At 31.2% G+C, this 22,339-nt stretch overlaps 1 protein-coding gene across 3 annotated transcripts in view; it reads left to right on the forward strand.

The window, feature by feature from the left end:
- Nucleotides 1-20,878, forward strand: part of LOC143042523 (alpha-1,3-mannosyl-glycoprotein 4-beta-N-acetylglucosaminyltransferase B-like) — a 64,470-nt gene extending 43,592 nt beyond the window's left edge. For all 3 annotated transcript variants that reach the window (XM_076214888.1, XM_076214887.1, XM_076214889.1), the window contains exons 10-14: nt 1,086-1,216; nt 8,493-8,600; nt 12,041-12,234; nt 13,152-13,404; nt 15,145-20,878. In XM_076214888.1, the coding sequence (XP_076071003.1) occupies nt 1,086-1,216; nt 8,493-8,600; nt 12,041-12,234; nt 13,152-13,404; nt 15,145-15,180 (722 nt within the window). In that variant the 3' untranslated portion in view covers nt 15,181-20,878. The remainder of the gene's footprint in view (nt 1-1,085; nt 1,217-8,492; nt 8,601-12,040; nt 12,235-13,151; nt 13,405-15,144) is intronic.
- Nucleotides 20,879-22,339: the final 1,461 nt, after the last annotated feature.

Below are 22,339 nucleotides of genomic sequence, written 5' to 3' on the forward strand. Positions count from 1 at the left end.
TGATGGTTGGAAGAAACATAAGACGCCTTTTAATTTTTAATTCAAATGAAACTACCAGTTTATATTTATGATTTTTATCTCAGAATAAATTTTTAAAGGAACTATACGACCTTTGGTAATTATGCCATTACTTATGGTATAAAATAAATAGTTAAAAAATGAAATAACTTTGAAATAAATCCTGTAAAAGGTGAAAATATTTGTAAGCCTTGTTCAATAACAACAGGTTATCATCATTGATATTTGCCTCTGAACGCAAATCAACCACCAATAAGTCAGTCAGTTATGTTATAATTTTATAAAGAGCTGTTTTGAAACTAAAATTGATTAGGCCAAAAACAATATATATATGTCTGTTTAACATGTTTAAGGTTACATGCTTCAAAAAAATAGGGTAGGTAGGTTGGTATTTCCATTCTATTTTATTTATTCATTTTATTTTTTGTGACATAATTTTTGTCTTGTCGTGGTCTGAGTTGTTTATGGGCCGAAATTAACTGAATTTTTAATGATTGGATTATTTCTCTTTCTTGTTGGTTGGAAAAATTGGCACCAAAGTAGTTACTTCATCACACCAGTTGCGAATTTCCTCAAAACAGCTATCGTATTCACATGATTAACGATTAATTTATATTATTGGCAACACTAACTTCACTTTTCACACGAGTTAAGTTTATTTTTCACTTTACGACAGAAATAAAATGACTTAGTGTCGGCGCTCAAAAATAGGGACGGTCGGGTAGCCGTAAACAGACATATATTTTTTTTGCCTTGAGGTAGAAATTCCATAAACTAAGCTTTTTCTTTTGACCTTAATATGTAGCCATCTTTTAAAAGCTATTGATACCAAATTCAGTACCCCAAAAGAATGATTTAAACATGGATATTACATTATGTTTATGTTGGCAAACATTTGAATGTTTTAAAAAATATTATTGAGTGAAACTGTCGGTACTCATTACCTGAAAATTTACTGGAAAATTTTAGTTTAAATCTTCATAAGGTATAGATTATATCAATTACTTTTTCCTTTTTAAGCAATTTTGTTCATTAATTGACATATGTATGGATCATTTTATTTTCAGGAAAAATGTTTAAGTCTTCCAAACTACCAATTGTAGTAGAATTTTTCCTGATGTTTTTTAAAGATAAACCTATAGACTGGTTGTTGGATTATTTATTAGCTGTGAAAGTGTGTAACCCAGAGAAGGATTCAGTAAGTAATATTGTACAACTGAAGGTAGAAAATCCAGGAAAACAGATATTGGGTATTCTTTGTTTGATGTTTATATTATAAACCAAAAAACTGCTGGTAAACTATACTTGACCTAAAGCTGGTTAAATTTGACAGCATATGTTTGAGCTCAACAGATTTATTAGAAAGCCTGAGCAGAATCTTAAGTTTATACGTGTTGGAGGAAATTTTGTATTGAATGAAACTATATTTTTTTACTTTATTTATGGCCCCACTGTAGGCAATAGGGGTATTAAGTGTTGCCTTTGACTGTCTTTCCATCCCATTTTTATTTCAACGCTCTTTACATGTTGCTTCAAGTAAATTTTATGAATCTCATACACAGTGCTAAGAACTACAACACACAGACAGAGAACTTATTTGGGTTGTGAGTCATTTACAGTTCTAGAGATATGCCCTCTTTTGACTTTGAAAATTGTATGGGCATTAGTCTTCTTTTATTTTATGAGGCTTTATATTTCAAAAGTTTACTGCTGAATAATTCTTATATGATTTGAAAATCTACAAATACTTGAATTGGATGGGTACCTTTTTTAAATGCCGGTTTACTGGAGGATTTATGGTTTACCACTGTCATTCTGTTCCTCTGTAGTCAACATGTTGGACATTAACTCAAAAACACTTTCACTAGTTTGCAAGAAACTTTGATGAATTGTTTATATATTGATATATTTACATGAGCAGCCTTTCGATTCTTATAATTTTAGATTTTATGTTTTTGAGTTGTAGGGTATTATTCATTACAAAAAGGAGGATTTTCCAGTTTTCTAACAATAACTCAAAAATGTTGTGAAATGTTGATGAATTGTTTTTATCAATTGATATATATAAGCTCCCTCTTAATTTTTATCTATTTCAGATTTTATGTTAACTAGTTATGGGATTTTATTTATTAAAAAGGGGGGATTTTCCAGTTTTCAGACAATAACTCAAAAATGCTTTCATGCAGTTTACATGAAACTTTGGAAAATTGTTTATATCTTTTGTTGATTTTTATGAACTTTAAATTTTACATTTCCGATTTATGGGATATTATTCATAAAAAGGGGAAGATTTCTAAGTTTATGGAAGATATCCTTAAAGGGGCACTATCTGTCAAATTCATGGTCACCGATTTGACACAAATTCTCATATTTTATTTATAACAATGTGAAACATTTATCCAAACGATCAATAGTCTAAAGTAAACAATTTACGGAGCATAGAGTCGATAATAAGTAGCTCCGTTTCGTCTGTATTGTAGTCTAGATGCCAACTCAATAACTATCAAGTTGACATCAGATGACCATATAAGCGATGTAAACATAAATATAAATATAAATAGATTAAGCCAACTAGTGCAATTAGATTTTATAGGTCAGTATAATTTTATTTTTGTATGTTTGTCATCATTTTTACTTGTATAAGAACGTATTTTTGTGGATCGAACCAGTCATCAAATGATTTACCTTTGTTTCACTTTCAAAGTTGACTTTCTTTTCGTTTAATTAACCAGTACATGTACAATGCATGCGTTGTCCATCTCCAGCTAAGGGGTTAAATTGAAGTTCACATGAATACAGATTTAATGTGGTTGAATTTATCCATTATCATTATTCATGTTATTTAGCTTAATTTTGACAAACTTGAACCATTTTGGCTGCTAAAAGTTAATTATTATTTCACTATTTCACTTTCATTATTGATTGAACTTTTTATATATCTCGTAGCTAGTGCCCCTTTAAAATGTGTTGAGCAGTTTTTTTTAAACTTTGGTGACTGATTTTTATACGACCGCAAAAATTGAAAATCTTTTGGTCATATATTGGTATCACGTTGGCGTCGTCGTCTGCGTCGTCGTTGTCCGAATACTTTTAGTTTTCGCACTCTAACTTTAGTAAAAGTGAATAGAAATCTATGAAATTTTGACACAAGGTTTATGACCACAAAAAGAAGGTTGGTGACTGATTTTTATACGACCGCAAAAATTGAAAATCTTTTGGTCGTATATTGGTATCACGTTGGCGTCGTCGTCTGCGTCGTCGTCGTCCGAATACTTTTAGTTTTCGCACTCTAACTTTAGTAAAAGTGAATAGAAATCTATGAAATTTTAACACAAGGTTTATGACCACAAAAGGAAGGTTGGGATTGATTTTTGGAGTTTTGGTCCCAACATTTTAGGAATTAGGGGCCAAAAAGGGCCAAAATAAGCATTTTCTTGGTTTTTGCACTATAACTTTAGTTTAAGTAAATAGAAATCTATGAAATTTTGACACAAGGTTTATGACCACAAAAAGAAGGTTGGGATTGATTTTGGGAGTTTTGGTCCCAACAGTTTAGGAATTAAAGGCCAAAAAAGGGCCCAAATAAGCATTATTCTTGGTTTTCGCACAATAACTTTAGTATAAGTAAATAGAAATCAATGATATTTAAGCTAAAGGTTTATGATCACAAAAGGAAAGTTGGGATTGATTTTGGGAGTTGAGGTCCCAACAGTTTAGGAATTAGGGGCCAAAAAGGGGCCCAAATAAGCACTATTCTTGGTTTTCGCACCATAACTTTAGTATAAGTAAATAGAAATCTATGAAATTTAAACTCAAGGTTTATGACCATAAAAGGAAGGTTGGGTTTGGTTTTGGGAGTTTTGGTCCCAACAGTTTAGGATTAAGGGGCCCAAAGGGTCCAAAATTGAACTTTGTTTGATTTCATCAAAAATTGAATAATTGTGGTTCCTTGATATGCCGAATCTAACTGTGTATGTAGATTCTTAATTTTTTTCCCCGTTTTCAAATTGGTCTACATTAAGGTCCAAAGGGTCCAAAATTAAACTTAGTTTGATTTTAACAAAATATGAATCCTTGGGGTTCTTTGATATGCTGAATCTAAAAATGTACTTAGATTTTTGATTATTGGCCAAGTTTTCAAGTTGGTCCAAATCGGGGTCCAAAATTAAACTTTGTTTGATTTCATCAAAAATTGAATAATTGGGGTTCTTTGATATGCCAAATCTAACTGTGTATGTAGATTCTTAATTTTTGGTCCCGTTTTCAAATTGGTCTACATTAAAGTCCAAAGGTTCCAAAATTAAACTTTTGATTTTAACAAAAATTGAATTTTTGGGCTTTTTTGATATGCTGAATCTAAACATGTACTTAGATTTTTGATTATGGGCCCAGTTTTCAAGTTGGTCCAAATCAGGATCCAAAATTATTATATTAATTATTGTGCAATAGCAAGACATTTTCAATTGCACAGTATTCAGCAATAGCAAGAAATCTTCAATTGCACAGTATTGTGCAATAGCAAGAAATTTTCAATTGCACAGTATTGCGCAATAGCAAGAAAACTTCAATTGCACAGTATTGTGCAATAGCAAGTATTTTCAATTGCACAGTATTGTGCAATAGCAAGAAATTTCAATTGGAGTTATCTTTCTTTGTCCAGAATAGTAGTTGAATCAACTTAAATCATTGTTTTATACAATATACAATGTATATTCACTTTTACTACCAACTGATAAATTAACTCAATCTTTACCATTCAGTGAAAACAAGCACTTTTTTTTACATTTTAATATTTTATGATGTATTTAAATGAGTAGTTATTGTTGCAAACTCCATTAGAAATTTGAATTGAGATCAGTTTTGGAATAAAGGAAAGGGGGATGTGAAAAAAAAATTGGGGGGGGGGGGGGTTCAATTTTTCTCATTTCAGATTTCATAAATAAAAAGAAAATTTCTTCAAACATTTTTCTGAGAGGATTAATATTCAACAGCATAGTGAATTGCTCAAAGGCAAAACAAAAATTTTAAGTTCATTAGACCACATTCATTCTGTGTCAGAAACCTATGCTGTGTCAACTATTTAATCACAATCCAAATTTAGAGCTGAATCCAGCTTGAATGTTAAGGCCATACTTGCCTTAACCATTCAGGGTTCAACCTCTGCGGTCGTATAAAGCTATGCCCTGCGGAGCATCTGGTTATCTATTGAGAGACCTTTTAGTTTTTATACAACTGCAAAAATTAAAAAGAAATGATCGTATATTGGTATCACGTTGTTGTCGTCCTCGTCACCATTGACGTCGTCTCATCATCATCTGCATTGTCCTAAGACTGATTGATTCTGGATAATAACTTTAGTATAAGTAAATAGAAATCAATAAAATTTTAACACAAGATTTATAACCACTAAAGGAAGGTTGTTATTGATTTTGGGGATTACGGTCCCAATTGTTTAGGAATTACGATCCAGAAAAGGGGCCCAAATTAGCATTTTTGTGGTTTCCAGACAATAACTTGTGTTAAAGTGTATGAATCTCTCTGAAATTATACCACAACTTTCAATACTACAAAGGGATGGTTAGAGTTGACTTTAGGGGTCATGGCTCAAATCATTTAGGAATTTGGGTCAAAAAAGGGGAAAAGCAAGGTTTTTTTCAGGATAAAGGACAATTGAGACAATTTAAAAGCAGTGTAAGGGAGGTAATCTAAATCAATTTAAAGAACAATGTTTGATTGCCTCCCTTACACTGCTTGTAAATTATGTATTACGAAATGATGATTGTCTTGAGGTGATTAGCTGTCAAATTATTTTTAGCAGTTACTATTAATTAATATTAATTTTAGCCATGACTATGTATCTCATTTTATATTTTAAAACTTTTATAATGTATTTAAATGGGTATTATGGTTGTAAACTCCATTAGAAATTTGAATTGAAATACTGACCATATCTTGAGGGAAAGGATTTTTTTTTTGGAGTAAGGGAAAGGGGGGAGTTGAAAAAAATTGGAGGGGTCAATTTGCAACAGCATAGTGTATTACACAAAAGCAAAAAAATGAATATAAATTCAAATCTTGTAACCAATTTGAAGTTCTTTGACTACTGTCAGAAACCTATTATGTGTCAAAAGTTTAATTACAATCCATTTTTAGACCCTTGGCTAGTGAAGATGTAATTTTCATAGCTTTTCATAAAATTCAATAGATATTATACAACTTAGGCAGTAATATGAAATAATTGGCAATCAAGATTAGTAGATTTATGAAGAGTTCAGTTTACAATTTATAAACCCCTCCACCTCTAAAAAAACATCAGAGGGACCATTAAGTGTTACCCTTGTCTGTCTGTATGTCCATACATATAACCATTTAAAAATTGGTTATGAAACTTCTACAAAATGCTGATTACAACTTTAACCCAGATCAAGTTTGTTTTTGGGTGGGCATCACTTACATCTTTATAGAGTTAGGCCCCTTTATAACATTATATGCAAGCAGTGGGAATCATCTGTGTCCCATGCCCATGGACACAATCTCAAGTTTTTTTAGCTCACCTGGCCCGAAGGGCCAAGTGAGCTTTTCTCATCACTTGGCGTCCGTCGTCCGTCGTCGTCCGTCGTCCGTCGTCGTCGTCGTCCGTCGTCGTTAACTTTTACAAAAATCTTCTCCTCTGAAACTACTGGGCCAAATCAAACCAAACTTGGCCACAATCATCATTGGGGTATCTAGTTTAAAAAATGTGTGGCGTGACCCGGTCAACCAACCAAGATGGCCGCCACGGCTAAAAATAGAACATAGGGGTAAAATGCAGTTTTTGGCTTATAACTCAAAAACCAAAGCATTTAGAGCAAATCTCGCATGGGGTAAAAATGTTTATCAGGTCAAGATCTATCTGCCCTGAAATTTTCAGATGAATCGGTCAATCGGTTGTTGGGTTGCTGCCCCTGAATTGGTAATTTTGAAGAAATTTTGCTGTTTTTGGTTATTATCTTGAATATTATTATAGTTAGAGATAAACTGTAAACAGCAATAATGTTCAGCAAAGTAAGATCTACAAATAAGTCAACATGACCAAAATGGTCAGTTGACCCGTTTAGGAGTTATTGCCCTTTATAGTCAATTTTTAACCATTTTTCGTTAATTAAAGTAATCTTTTACAAAAATCTTCTCCTCTGAAACTACTTTGCCAAATTAATCCAAACTTGGCCACAATCATCTTTGGGGTATCTAGTTTAAAAAATGTGTGGCGTGACCTGGTCAACCAACCAAGATGGCCGCCACGGCTAAAAATAGAACAAAGGGGTAAAATGCAGTTTTTGGCTTATAACTCAAAAACCAAAGCATTTTGAGGAAATCTGACATGGGATAAAAATGTTTATCAGGTCAAGATCTATCTGCCCTAAAATTTTCAGATGAATCGGTCAATCGGTTGTTGGGTTGCTGCCCCTGAATTGGTAATTTTAAGGAAATTTTGCTGTTTTTGGTTATTATCTTGAATATTATTATAGATAGAGATAAACTGTAAACAGCAATAATGTTCAGCAAAGTAAGATCTACAAATAAGTCAACATGACCAAAATGGTCAGTTGACCCGTTTAGGAGTTATTGCCCTTTATAGTCAATTTTTAACCATTTTTCGTAAATTAAAGTAATCTTTTACAAAAATCTTCTCCTCTGAAACTACTTGGCCAAATTAATCCAAACTTGGCCACAATCATCTTTGGGGTATCTAGTTTAAAAAATGTGTGGCGTGACCTGGTCAACCAACCAAGATGGCCGCCACCGCTAAAAATAGAACATAGGGGTAAAATGCAGTTTTTGGCTTATAACTCAAAAACCAAAGCATTTTGAGGAAATCTGACAGGGGATAAAAATGTTTATCAGGTCAAGAACTATCTGCCCTGAAATTTTCAGATGAATCGGTCAATCGGTTGTTGGGTTGCTGCCCCTGAATTGGTAATTTTGAAGAAATTTTGCTGTTTTTGGTTATTATCTTGAATATTATTATAGTTAGAGATAAACTGTAAACAGCAATAATGTTCAGCAAAGTAAGATCTACAAATAAGTCAACATGACCTAAATGGTCAATTGACCCCTTAAGGAGTTATTGCCCTTTATAGTCAATTTTTAACAATTTTCATTAATTTGGTAAATTTATGTAAATTTTTACCAAATATAGTTCTCTGTTACTAATGGGCAAAGTTCATGATAGATATAATTGTAAGAAGCAAAATCGTTCAGTAAAGTAAGAACTTCAAACACATCACCATCACCAAAATACAATTTTGTCATGAATCCATTTGTGTCCTTTGTTTAATATGCACATAGACCAAGGTGAGCGACACAGGCTCTTTAGAGCCTCTAGTCTTACTTGCTTAGGATCTCAAACATTTACCAATGCTTCTTACACAAATGGGCTAAATTATAAAAACTTAATGCTATCCTTGATCCTATCTTATGTTCTTATGTTTTAGAAACACTGTAATCGTATGAAGCAGGAAGTTAGAGTTCGATTTAAACCTTCATTGTTTCAACATGTTGGTATGCAGTCATCTCTTAAAGGGAAAGTACAGAAGTTAAAGGTAAAATAACTGTTTTTTTTATACAACAAGGCCATAGTGTCTTTTACTATGGAAGATTTCAAATAAAAGAAGATGTTTACATTACATGTTAACATTATAAGACAACAAGAGAATTAAAGAATGATGGTATGGTTATATATGTCTCTCTTATAGAATTCATCTGACCAACCATATTTCATGGTTTTTGGGAAATTTGCTATAGCAATACTTTCCTTAAGGCGACAGCCTCAAACCTGAAGTGACAGACTTTCACAAATGTTCTGCTCCAAGATAATGTAGTACTAGTGGTTAAATACTGATTCTAGGATGATGCTTTTGATATTTTTAGTCCTTTTGAAAAGATAACAGCTTGAATAAAAAAGGAATGAATGTTCACCGACAATTCAGATGAATTTAACTTTATTTTGAAAATGAGAGAAAATCAAAAGAAATCTACGCGAGACAGTGTTTTATTCATGAATATTTCACGAATGAACATTTTCCCGCACTTTTTTCACTATTTACGATATTTACAACTGTTTATTATTGAATAAGTAAAAGCCAGAGTGTACTGAAAAATTCCGGAATGCAAGAACAAGTTGTTATTATGACCAAGCCGTCGGATAATTGACAAGTGATAATGGTTTGATTGAACAATACTCAGGTGATAGAATTTAAAATAATCGATAATTATCATGATAACTAACGTCTCACGCCAAGGAAAAGTAAAGGTATATAGCAGCTTTGAAAGAAAATTGCATTGTTTTTGTCAAAACATCGTTTGTAAGGTTTTGAGGCCAAAAAAACATTTGAAAACTTTAATTCCCCTGTTTAAATACTAGCTATTTCACATTTCAATGTGGATTTACCTACACTCGTCCAGCATGCTCACAGTCACGTGGATCAAACTGACAGCTGAAAAGCATTGACTCTACGACAGTTTGTACATATCACAGCCTACTCAGTGTTACGATTAACAATTACATTTGTACACAAATCATAACGAGGATAAGGTAGACAAGTTAGCTGTTACATAGAATAACTCAGTGTATCAAGACAAGTGCTGTAGCAATTATTTACATGATCATTTGATGATTAGATAAAATCTGTCCATGTAATAGCAAAATGACTTTCTTACTCTTAGTACTTAACCATGCAGTGGTAGATCCAGAAATTATTAAACCTTACACTTTCATTTTATTCCTGGATCAGTATGACTCTTAAAGATTGACCTATAATTAACAGTGTGTCATCTCAACACAGAGACAATATATTATATATAGTATATCAAATGAATGGCTGAAAACCAAAAATCTCAAATGTTATTGCCTCAATGCTAAATTTCACAGCATCAACTATAAAATGTGTTACAAGGTTTTAAGCACCTCTATGAATCTATTGTATATAAACTTTTTATTCCTGACGTCATACTGCTATTGTTATGTCCCCACTGTATTAAATTTTACCCTTTTTCTTCTGTAAGTATTAAGTCCCAAAATTGGTTTCTGTTCTCTAACTTAAGTTTTATTAAACCAAATTGTATGAAACATATACGCAATGCTTATTATCACAAAAAAAAGGTCAAGTTGAATTTTGGTCGTCGATTTAACAATTCTAGCATTATGCTCCTTAACAAATGGAACAGTTGCTTAAATTTTGTGTTTTCGATCTCTAACTTTAGTTTATCTCAACCAAATGTTATGAAACTTATACACAATGCTCATTATTAGACTTATCACAAAACACTGATTAAATTTGAGTTTTGGTGGCATCAGTTTTACTGTTCTAGAGTTATGCCCTTTATAAATTTTAAAATTGCTGATTTTTGTCGAGCCTTCGACTTTTGTCGAAAAAAGCCAGACATAGCAATCCTTCATTTCATTGGCGGTGTCAGAGGCGTTCACAAATATTAACTCTGTAGTTGAAGTTTTTTGAAATTTTAATGACTTTCTTAAACTATCCTGGATTTCTACCAAACTTGGACCGAGACTTGTTTATAATCATAGGATAGTATCCAAAAGTAAATTTTGTAAAAAAAAATCCATTTTTTCAGTATGGACTTAGTTTTTCTGCCAGAAAACATTACATTCACTCTGTGGTTAAAGTTTTTAAAACTTTCTTAAACTATCCTGGAATTGTACCAAACTTGGACAGAAGCAGGTTTATGATCAAAAGCTAGTATTTAAAAATTTGAAAATTTTGTTCTTGTTTTTCCGTGTTTTACCTATGAACATGATTAATGGACTGAGCTTATCTTCCAGTTAACATTACATACAATCTGCAGCTGAATTTTTGAAACAAGGGTCATTTAAAGCGAACCTTGTTTGCAAAACGAATGATAATGTTTTGTATTATGTGAAAAATAATTTAATCTAGTAAAGCATTGTTTTGATGATTGTGAGCCTTGCAATTTGGTTTGTGTCAAGTTTTTATACGAGCCAAAAAATTATAAAAATTTTGGTCGTATATTGGTATAAACGTTGTGTCCGTAGACAGATGGTTTCCGGATAATAACTTTAGTATAAGTTAATAGAAATCAATAAAACTTTTACACAAGGGTTAAGGGGTTATGGTTTTAACAATTTAGGAATTATGGACCAAAAGAGGCCCAAAAAGGCATTTTTTTCTAGTTTTCAGACAATAACTTGTGTTTAAGTGTATGGATCTCTCTGAAATTATACCACAAGTTTCCATTAAACAAGGGGATGGTAAGTAATGGCTTTAGGGGGTTTATAGCTCAAACCGTTTAGGAATAAGGGGCAAAAATGGGGAAAAAACAAAGGTTTTTTTGTTAATAGACGATAAAGACAATTTTAAAGCAGTGTAAGGGAGGTAATCCAAAAGTAATCCAACATATTATGTTTGAATTAAAAATATATTAATAAATATTGTATTTTCTTGAGATGGTTAGCTGTCAAGTTATGATTAAAGTTATGGTGTATCAATGTATTAATTTTCTATTATAAGACTTTTAAATTAAAAGATGTATTTAAATGGGTATTTTTGGTTGCATCTCCGATAGAAATTTGAATTGAAATTATGACCATAACTTGAAGGAAAGAACTTGGAAAAGGGAAGGGGGAGGGGTAAAAAAGAAATCGGAGAGGGGGATACAATTTTTTTTTCTGGTTGGGGTAAATATGCAGCAACATAGTGTATTGCATAAAATAAAAAAACAGAGGGGTAATTTTGTTTTTATTTTTGGAAGGAGGGGCAATTCGCAACAGCATAGACAAAGCAAAACATTGAGCATATTACCAATTCGAAGTTCTTTGACTACAGTTGTTCTGTGTCAACAACCTATTATGTGTCAAATATTTAATTACAATTCAAATTCAAACCTGTATCAAGTGTGAAAATTGTGTCCATTTTTGCCCCAATGGTTCAGGGTTGGACCTCTACAGTTGTATCTGCGCTTGGCAAAGCAATTTATTACATTTACCTTATTTTATTTATTTTAGGATAGAGATTTTGGAAAACATATGTTATTTCGTGTGCATGTGAATCCTCCAGCTGAATTAAGGACTTCCTTGACAACTTACCTCAAATTTACTGTACAGAAAGCTTATATAGGACAAGACATTTTCTGGGCATTGGCTCCTAACCAAGATGACTACATAGAAGTAATACTAAAACCACCAGTTGCTTTAGATGAGTAAGTAGTCTGTCAGATTCATTTTATTGGGTCCAGTTGTTGTAGCTTGTGTCTATTATGCTTGAGTGCAAGCTTTGGTCTACGGTTGATAGATAGCGATATAAGTTAACATCATTGACATTGCCCCCGAAATATAGCAATAAACAGATTATCTGTGATCATTCATCTTAGAAAGTTTCTCAACTACATGAGATTTTAGCTGAGAGACTCTGTTATTTTTTAATCTATTATTAGTAACACTGTACTGATTGTTTTCTAATTACAATGGCCAAAAAGATGCTTTAACTTATCTTATCCTTGGGTATAACCAGGGCATTAACTTATCTTATCCTTGAGTATAAACAGGGCTTTAACTTATCTTATCCTTGGGTATAAACAGGGCTTTAACTTATCTTATCCTTGGGTATATACAGGGCATTAACTTATCTTATCCTTGGGTATAAACAGGGAATTTACTTATCTTATCCTTGGGTATAAACAGGGCATAAACTTATCTTATCCTTGGGTATATACAGGGCATTAACTTATCTTATCCTTGGGTATAAACAGGGAATTTACTTATCTTATCCTTGGGTATAAACAGGGCATAAACTTATCTGATCTTTGGGTATAAACAGGATATAAACTTATCTTATCCTTGGGTATAAACAGGGCAGTAACTTATCTTATCCTTGGGTATAAACAGGGCTTTAACTGATCTTATCCTTGGGTATAAACAGGATATAAACTTATCTTATCCTTGGGTATAAACAGGGCTTTAACTGATCTTATCCTTGGGTATAAACAGGGCATTTTTACAGCAAATCAAACAAATGAGGAAAATGATTTTAAATTTATTGCATTCAGTCCATGATCTATTCATTGACTTGGACAGTTATAACTTTTTATATTTTATATTTTATATTTTTATATTACAGGATTTTATTTCGTAGTGGGAAAGCTGATCACAGAGAAGACAAGTTCTACAATACATCATTACAAGTTATTCCTTTTAATTATCATGATCCTATTAAAAACAGGGCAAAGAAAACCAAAGATGGATACTTTGATTTAGCAGAATTTGATAAGGAAGGAATTGTACATGTTAGATTAGCAAGTGATGTTGGAAAACTGTCAAAAATAAGAATTAAAGTGCATAAGTCAAGCGAAAACTGGGTTATAATTAGTGAGGTAAGCAATACCTGAGTTATACTTATTAGTCAAGCCAAATCTGAGTCAAACTTAGTGAGGCATGTAAGAAGTCATCAAATTTTTATTCAATCATAAAAATATCAAAAAAATTTATTGGTATGATGTCGTCGTCAGCGTGGTCCGAAGACACATTGGGTTTTCAGACAATAACTTTAGTTTAAATGAATGGATCTCTATGAATTTTTAACAAAAAGTTCAATACCACAAATGGAAGATTGGGATTGATTTTGGGAGTTTTGGTACCAACAGATTAAGAATTAAGGGCCAAAAACAAGCATTTTTGTAGTTTCCAGCAAAAACTTGTGTTTAATTGTATGGTTATCTCTGTTATTGTAGCACAAGGTTTCACATCACAAAGGAAAGGAATTGATTGAGTTGGGGGTAATATGATTGCCCCAAACGTTAAGAAATTAGGGGACGAAAAAAGAGGCTCAAAACAAGCATTTTTCTGATTTCCAGACAATAACTGGTGTTTAAGGGTATGGATCTCTCTGAAATTGTACTGCAAGGTACAATAAAAGAAAGGGAATGTTTAGGGGTAATCACTTCAAGAGGGGTTCAAAATAAAAAAAATTTGGGGGGGGGGGGGTCATTACTTTTAGATTTTTTTTCCTAAACGTTTTCCATTTTTCTATTGATTATGTCTGATTTTTATATAAAAGCAAACAATACTGATATGACATGAGATACATACCAAACAGGATGTGTAAATTATAGTATTAAGTATTGTGCAGTAGCAAGAAATCTTCAATTGCACAGTATTGGGCAATAACAAGAAATATTCAATTGCACAGTATTGGGTAATAGCAAGAAATGTTTGATTCCAAATATCCAATTGCACAGTATTGTGCAATAACAATAAATTTTCTATTGAACAGTATTGCACAATATTACCATATTGAACAATAGCAGGAAATCTTCAACTGAACAGTATTGGACGATAGCAATAGCAAGAAATCTTCAGTTGAAAATTTATAAAAATATATTTTGACTCATTTCAAATTTGCAAGATCTTTCACCACATTTATTTTGTGTCAGAAACCTATCTTATGTAAAAATTTTGATCATAATCCAAATTCAGATAGTATCAAGGGTTAATATTGTTTCCAAACTTGCACCAACTGGTCAGGGTTTGACCACTGAGGTCGTATCAGGCTGTACTCAGCAAAGCATTTTATTCAGAGTATATCCACATCCATGATATTTAATGTTAACACAGAATCGTATGTCAATTTACAGAAAATAAATATTTAATAACCATACATTGTCTCGAAATATAAATTTTATTTGTACAAGGCTTAGACAGTTAGAAAGCGAGACTGTGCTGAGCATTTCTACCTGTTTCAATCTGAGTACAAAAATTGTGTCAGAAACCTAAATTATGTCAAAATTTGATCACAATCCAAATTCAGAGCTGTATCAAGCTTGGTTGTTTTTCCATACTTGCCCCAACTGTTCAGGGTAGTATAAAGCTGCTCCCTGCTGAGCACCTGGGTTTTAAGTTAGTTTACATTGCAATAGAAATATCAGTCAAAGTGCATGGATATTTACTGCCATAAATGTATGATTTGATGTTAAAAAAATAAAAAAAATAAAAAAAGTTTTAGATGTGTTGCAGATTTACTTATTTGCATAATTATGTTTACAATTTGAAGCAACAAAAAAAACAGTAAAATACAGATATTTCTAATATGATCAACTGACTTGTTTTATTTATAGATTCATCTTAAACAGAGAACCCCAAAACAAAGCTAGCATTAGTCTGTGTGTAAAACTGACTGAGATATTATTTGTTTCCATTTGGTTCCAACCTCAAAGATGATGTTTCCTATTCAAGGAAAGTTATGTATAATTATATCATGGTTGGATTCATAATGGGAAAAGCCAAGAACTTACCGGTGTAAATCTACAAAGAGTCTATAGTACATGTACACTGTTTTGATCATCAGTCTCAAAGAAACAGTGATCAAAGACACTCTACGGGTTGAAAACTATGATTTTATAACAATCATGATTTACCTTCTGTTTTATGTTACTCAATACATATTTTAGAATATAATTTTATTCCAAATATTTTAGCAGATCTCCTATTGCAAATGAAGATATTCCATAAAACCAGAAAATGATTAGTGATTGCCCAGTCAACAACAATTGAATATAAATATATTTCAAACATAAAAATTTCTATTATTTCTAATTCTTCATGATTAAAACATGGCATAGAAATATCCTAATTCTTATTGACTTTATACCATATTTGTTTTAGAAATATAAATGTGTACTTAAAGAACTAATTTTAATTATAGATTAGATATTTATTTTTACTTTAAGTTTTTGTGCAGCAGAAGTGGTTCTTTTTATGAACTTGACTCATTTGTATTTAATGGAAGTGAAATAATATATTACTTATCTATGTTGTAATTGTCTTTTTATACACTCATAATATAGCTATTGGTTTGACACTTCATTGGATCATCTACTTAAATGTAGTTACTTTTTAGTTCTCATCATTTGAGTTTATTTTTATTTTAACTGTAAACCCATAAATCACATTACTTGGTGGAAGAGAGCATATATATCAGTCAACAAAATTAAGGCTATATTTATAATTTTTTTAATTGACATTACCCAAGTCAATATCTATTTCTGTTCATTCACTCTGAATTAGTTGTTTGTCTTGTCAAAACTGGGACACAGCAAACATTGTCAATTTTTATGATCTATATTGTTTATCCCATTTTAATCAAAACACATAATCTTAGAATTCTTAATCATGATTTTATTTGTGAGAGAAGTTGCTGACTATGTGTTATCAGAATTGACAATCTCTGTTCTTTGTTTGGGAATGTCTATTATTTTTGTTCAAATGTGAAAACAAAACTGTGAGCTTTTCCTTATAAATAGATAAAATCAGTACAAAGATCATAAAGAAATGAACTTAAAATAACCAACTTACAGAATTATAAATTAAAGTTTAGTCAAAGTAACGAGTAACAGTTGCTTCATTTCAGAAAAAAAACTAAGTTTGTCATAAGATATGTATGTATCTTTACTGAGCCATATTTCATAGGTTGTTTTGTTAGAATTACCCTGGTTTCTAACCAAAGATCTTGATACCAGTCAGTCTTATGGGAAGAACAATCCCTTTCTCAAAAAGAAAAAAAAGGCCTCTCTCTTTACCTTTTGTGAAACTATTAACCTTTTCACTTGTTACTTGTATACTACAGAAGGTGCTATAAGTTTTTACTAGTCTTATTTAAGGTGCTACTAATCAAAATATTTTGTCATGTTAGAAATTAGTCTAGTCATGGTATAGAATGTGTTCATAAAAGTATGGTATAGAATGTGTTCATAAAGTATTATTTCAGTTAATAGATATAAGAAGATGTGATATGAGTGCCAACTCTCTATCCAAACCTGTTATGTTGTCAATTTTAACAAACTGCCACTGCTAGCCTCTAGTGATTCATGTAAGACTCCATTCACACTAGCATTTTTTTATAATCAATCTAATTTGAATCGATCTAAATAAAACCAGTTAGCATTCACATTGTCTTTAATCATAATGATCTTATCCGTCAAATCTGAACCACTGCGTTCATACTTCAAGAAACAAATGCAATGGATCAGACCCAATTATCTGTAAAACTGTAAACATTGTGTATACGGTAAATAGAAATAATCAATCATATTTATGTGTTGATACACACACTTAAAAATTATTGACACAGTTATTGTTTCTCTTGAATCACAAGTTCAAATTTTCATACTGGTATTCTTGCAGTTTTCTTTTTTTTTTTAAACAAAAAACTGTAGCAAAGAAGTTACAACATAAAGAAATGCTGTGGTTTCTGAAAACAAAAAATCAACAAAAGAAAAGAAGACAAAGATTTTGCAAAATTATGCAAAGACGAAGACAACCTTTTCCCCATTTGTTAACACAAAGTTTTGTCAATAAAGAAATACAGATTAAGGGCATACGATACAGTTACAGGGGAGATAATGACGTTGCTAACGTAAAATGTTATTTTCGCGACATCAAACTGTGACATATCGGGAAAAGATGCATTTTTCGACTGATTTTTATCATTCAAACTTATTTAATTTGAAAACGAGTTAATGCACCCCTATTTTTCAAAACAGCAATTTGTTTCATTTTGCAGGGAGATTATGTGACACAAATTTTATAAAACTGTAAATAGAGGATTTTTTTTAACTTTGATAATCATGCAGCAAAAAATGACGTATTTTCCTCAATTCATGAACATTTGATAAATATGAGTTATTTCTGAATAAAAAATGCATATTTTTTTAGGATACTTATAAAAAACAGAAATTACCGATTATTTAACAAAAAACAATTTGTGTTTATTTCTTATAACAAAAAAGTTATGTCTTTCTTTCGAAAAAGAAATTATGGCCACAAATCTGAATTTTGAGCAAATATACAAAATTTCGACCTCATTTTACTCAAAAAGTAGCACATGAAGGTATATTTTTTATTACATATTTGATTTAATCAGGTAAAAAATAGCCTATATGCAAATTTTCACGAACTTGTAAATACAGGATCAAAACTGTATCGATGCCCTTAAACACCTAACCACCAATATATACAGGGATGTTAATTTATTATATGTGTAGTTTTTCCACTAAACATGCCCATAAGTTATTTTCGTTTCAATCATACTAATTTAAATGGATCTTTGCGTTCAGACTTTCAGTTAGCTCAGTTCACTTTAGATCAATTCAAACTGAAAAAGCTCTTTTGGTGTTTTAGTTTAGACCGATTGAAGATCGATTCAAAGAATCACATTAGCCATTAAACCGATCTTAAGTGAGCCAATCTAGTTTGAATTAATCTAAATGTCCTTGTGTGAACAAGGTCTAACATATACAACTTCCCCCCATTAATGATAAGTTATTATTAAAGGAAATGTAGTTTATTGCCTATTTGTGACGTTCTATCACATGAAAATTAAACATAATATATTCCTTCCTTACTCATTTCATAATTTTAATGGGAGGTAAATGTGGTTTTAAGCATCTGTTGGGCAATATTTTTCTTATACAAAAAAGAATTTTAATATTGATGGATAATTAACATCTCCAATAGAGGATAATAGGGAGAACACCATTGGTAGACTTTATCTTTTAATTCTCCTATTGCCATTTGGGGTAAAGTATGACAAGCATGTTTTTTAAGATGTACAATAAAGGAGAAGGTTCACAAAGGGTTAAAATTGGCCCTAAATTTTTTATGTTTTTTAAATCGGGCCAAAAAATTACAAATTTCACATAGAAATACTTGTGGGAATATTGTTAACATAAATTTTTTTTTTTTTTTTGGCACCATCCTTTAAAATTTAGGAAGCCATGACCCCTGAAATAAACATTATTTTTAATTTAATGTCAACTTTGGTAAATTCTTTCCATAATTTTAATTGTTTTTGGCATAATTAACCTTGGCCTCCATCCACGATCCAAAAAGTTTTTATATTGATGAATTTTATATCTAAATTGGAATCTTTTGTTACTAAACATTTTGGATTGCAGGCGGCACCCAAGGTTTTCCCAAAGCTTTCAGGTCTGAAAATTGCACAATATCATCATATTTTGACAAAATGTCTAAAATGGGCTTTAATACTTTGGAGAATATTATGTGCTTTTATGAAAAGAACTGATTTATTTAGCAATATTATAGGCTTTTCAAATATACCCATTCATGAACCACATTGTGGTCTTTTTGTTGTTTTACGATAAAGTTGATATTTTAGGCCATTTTGTGCCATAAGTGAACCTTGTTCTTTATGCAGAATATTTTAGATAATTATAATTTTGTTTTATAGTTATATATAAAATAATGAAACCTTCTGTTTTTTATTGTATGTTTAATATGTGTATTGTTATATGTTTGATAATGTAAAGTACTGAATGAAAAAAATATTAGCATTGTTCTGGATCTTTTCATAAACGTTTTGCAATTGTAGTTTTATATCCCCTCCCTGTTTTACTACCTCTGTCTGTCTGTTTGGCAGAGTTATATTCATAGATCCTGAACTTCCCATTTTCCCAATATTTAACCTACTACACTACTGTCATCACCATTTGATTTTCATTTTTATGAAATTTCTGGATTAAATGTGCACTTTACTATGAAAAGTACTATACTATACTATTGTATAAATTTAACATTTTATAATAATGTAGAAAGTTACTTTAGAGTAATCTCATTCTTTGTTTTCAACGATTTTGTAGTTGAATTCCTATCATAATTGTCTATTAACTTGCAATATGCCTAGTTTTGAACCACACATATATCATGTGTTGGCATCCTACAAGTTTAAGTATTATAACAGTATTAAACAATGTAGATATGATAGTTTTTCTTGTTTTTAGTGTAACTTTTGGTAGAATAATTATATATTGATATGTTAATATTTTTAAGTTGAATTGTGAGCACTTTTCAGTTATTTTATATTTATTTAATGCCTGATATATTCTATTGTTTTTGGTGGGGCATTTTTTTAGGTAAAGATCATAAATGCAATCAACACGCCTAATTGGGCCATATTTTCAAAACTGTTTAGCTAGCTATATTTTACAAACCGTTTCACTATTTATGAGAGCTAAAACACTGTGCATTGAGCACATCAATCTATTCGATAACATTTCAAGAAATTTACCAATAATATATAGTTTCGGATTATTTTATTAGTGATTTTTGTGTTTTTATTAGTGAAGTCTCTTCAACACTCAATCAAATTATTATTTTACAAGTCAATAAAGGGTTTGATTGGAAGCAAATTATAAATTAAAAAAGTAAATGTTCTTTTAAAATGATAATCACCTAGACCAATAATATTAGAATTTTTACAATAAATTATTATACACAATCAGCTAATCTTAAACTAAATCAGTTTTTGAAATAGTTCTAAACATTTAGAATCCTGAGAAAACAAGCTTTTTATTTTCACATAAGTCAGTTTGTTAAAAAAAAAAATCAACTTTTTGAACAGGTGTTTCATTTTTTCTGCTATTGTTTTGTTTTGTGAAACATTTTAAGTGTAATGCATTGAGTTTAAAGAGAACAATTATTTTTATCTCTGTAGGGGGAGGGGATAGATATTTCTATAAAACTATATTCTGATTCCAAACTTTCAAAATATTTTGATCAAGTAAAATGAAGAAAAATATTCTGATTTAGTTTTTGACATAATTTTAATGTTAATTGTTTAATTAGGTGTAAAAAAAATCTGAATAAAAGAATGCCTTTAAATGGTTGTTCCCTTTGTAAAACTTAATGATGTTAATGATTTTTGTTATGATAGATTGTTTTGTGCAATAATTTGTTCATATTGTTGATGCTTCAATGTTATATTCAAATTTTAAATCAGCAAATGCCAAAAAAAAATATGTCAAAATGTATTAAAAAATAAATCATTGAACAATATTTTGTAATTATTACTGTTAGGACATATTAAGTACTTAATAAAGGCAGCAGCAGTATACCTCTGTTCAATAGTCATCAATCCATTAAGAGAAAACAAATCTGGGTTACAAACAAAAAGTGAAACACTTGACATATACACTCTTGATACTGTTTAATAGACAGAGATATATGATCATCTCGAGAATATTGTTTTGAACATTTATTAGGATATGATATGGGCTTTTTGCTCAGTATTGAAGGCTGTGACCTATAGTTGTTAATTTCTGTGTCATTGTGGAGAGTTGTCTCATTGGAAATCCAACCACATCTTCCTACTTTTATATGAGTAGGCCACTTAAACTTGAATATGGTTTCATTTATTAGTGAGATTGACACAAATCAACCACTATTACTGTGGTGACATCCCATTAGTCCGACAACCATTATTCTGACAGCCTGTTACTCTGACAGCCCACTATTCTGACAGCCCATTACTCCGACAGCCCATTATTCCGATAGCCCACTATTCCGACAACCCATCACTCTGACAGCACATTATTCCGACAATGAATTTTTCTTATGTGTATTGGTAAATTTTCTCTAAAAAGACTCCGTTCTCTATAATATTAGTGATTGTCCGTTTTGATCCCAATAATTCTTTCCATGCGGGATATAAGTCTCAGTATATTGGAGTTGATACACATGCTTAAAGCAACTGCTCAGTCCTTACCCTGGTCTCTCTTTTGTTTTACGTGTCTGGGTATTTTATTTTTCTTTACATTTCATCGTTTGTGTGTCCACTGTCAGTCTGTGCTGTTCTAGTTCGCTGTGTTTTTTGTGTCTGTCTTGATCTTCCTTTTTTCACTAGATCGTCGGTTACCCCCTTTCGCGTATCAGGGGAATGAGGTTTCATCACTTTTAACTACATAAAGAAATATATCGGAGTTGGATAACACTACCTGCCCTCTTTGGTTGCAACACTCTCTACCCCATCACTCATCTGTGTTTTATTTAAATTAATTTTGTCGCAGAAATAAGCGTCAGTCAAATTGAGAAAACCAAAGAGACAAATACATACCCAGATCCTTAAAAATAAGATGACAAATAGGACGAAATATGTGCTCAGAAAAGATTACCAAATCCAATTATGAATATGGTATCATGTTCGGGAATGTGAATCCACGAAATACGGAGACAGTATATAGCACTTCCAATAGCGATCGATCAGTCTGAGAGATTACACTCAATTTATTTGTAGTGATACCAATTTTATGTCCCGAGCTTATTTCAAAATCTAGAAAAATATGCCTCTTTTATAATGGTTGAAGGAAGTGTAGGACTGATGATTTACAACAAAACTTATTACGAAAAACAAATATGACGGACATGAACATTTCGGCAACTTCTATTTTTAAAAATATTCATCGGGTCGGTGACTGTTTATGACATAGAATTATGTATACAAGTCAACGTATTTTGACT

This window comes from Mytilus galloprovincialis, chromosome 8 (assembly GCF_965363235.1).
Source record: "Mytilus galloprovincialis chromosome 8, xbMytGall1.hap1.1, whole genome shotgun sequence".
NCBI classification, from domain to species: domain Eukaryota; kingdom Metazoa; phylum Mollusca; class Bivalvia; order Mytilida; family Mytilidae; genus Mytilus; species Mytilus galloprovincialis.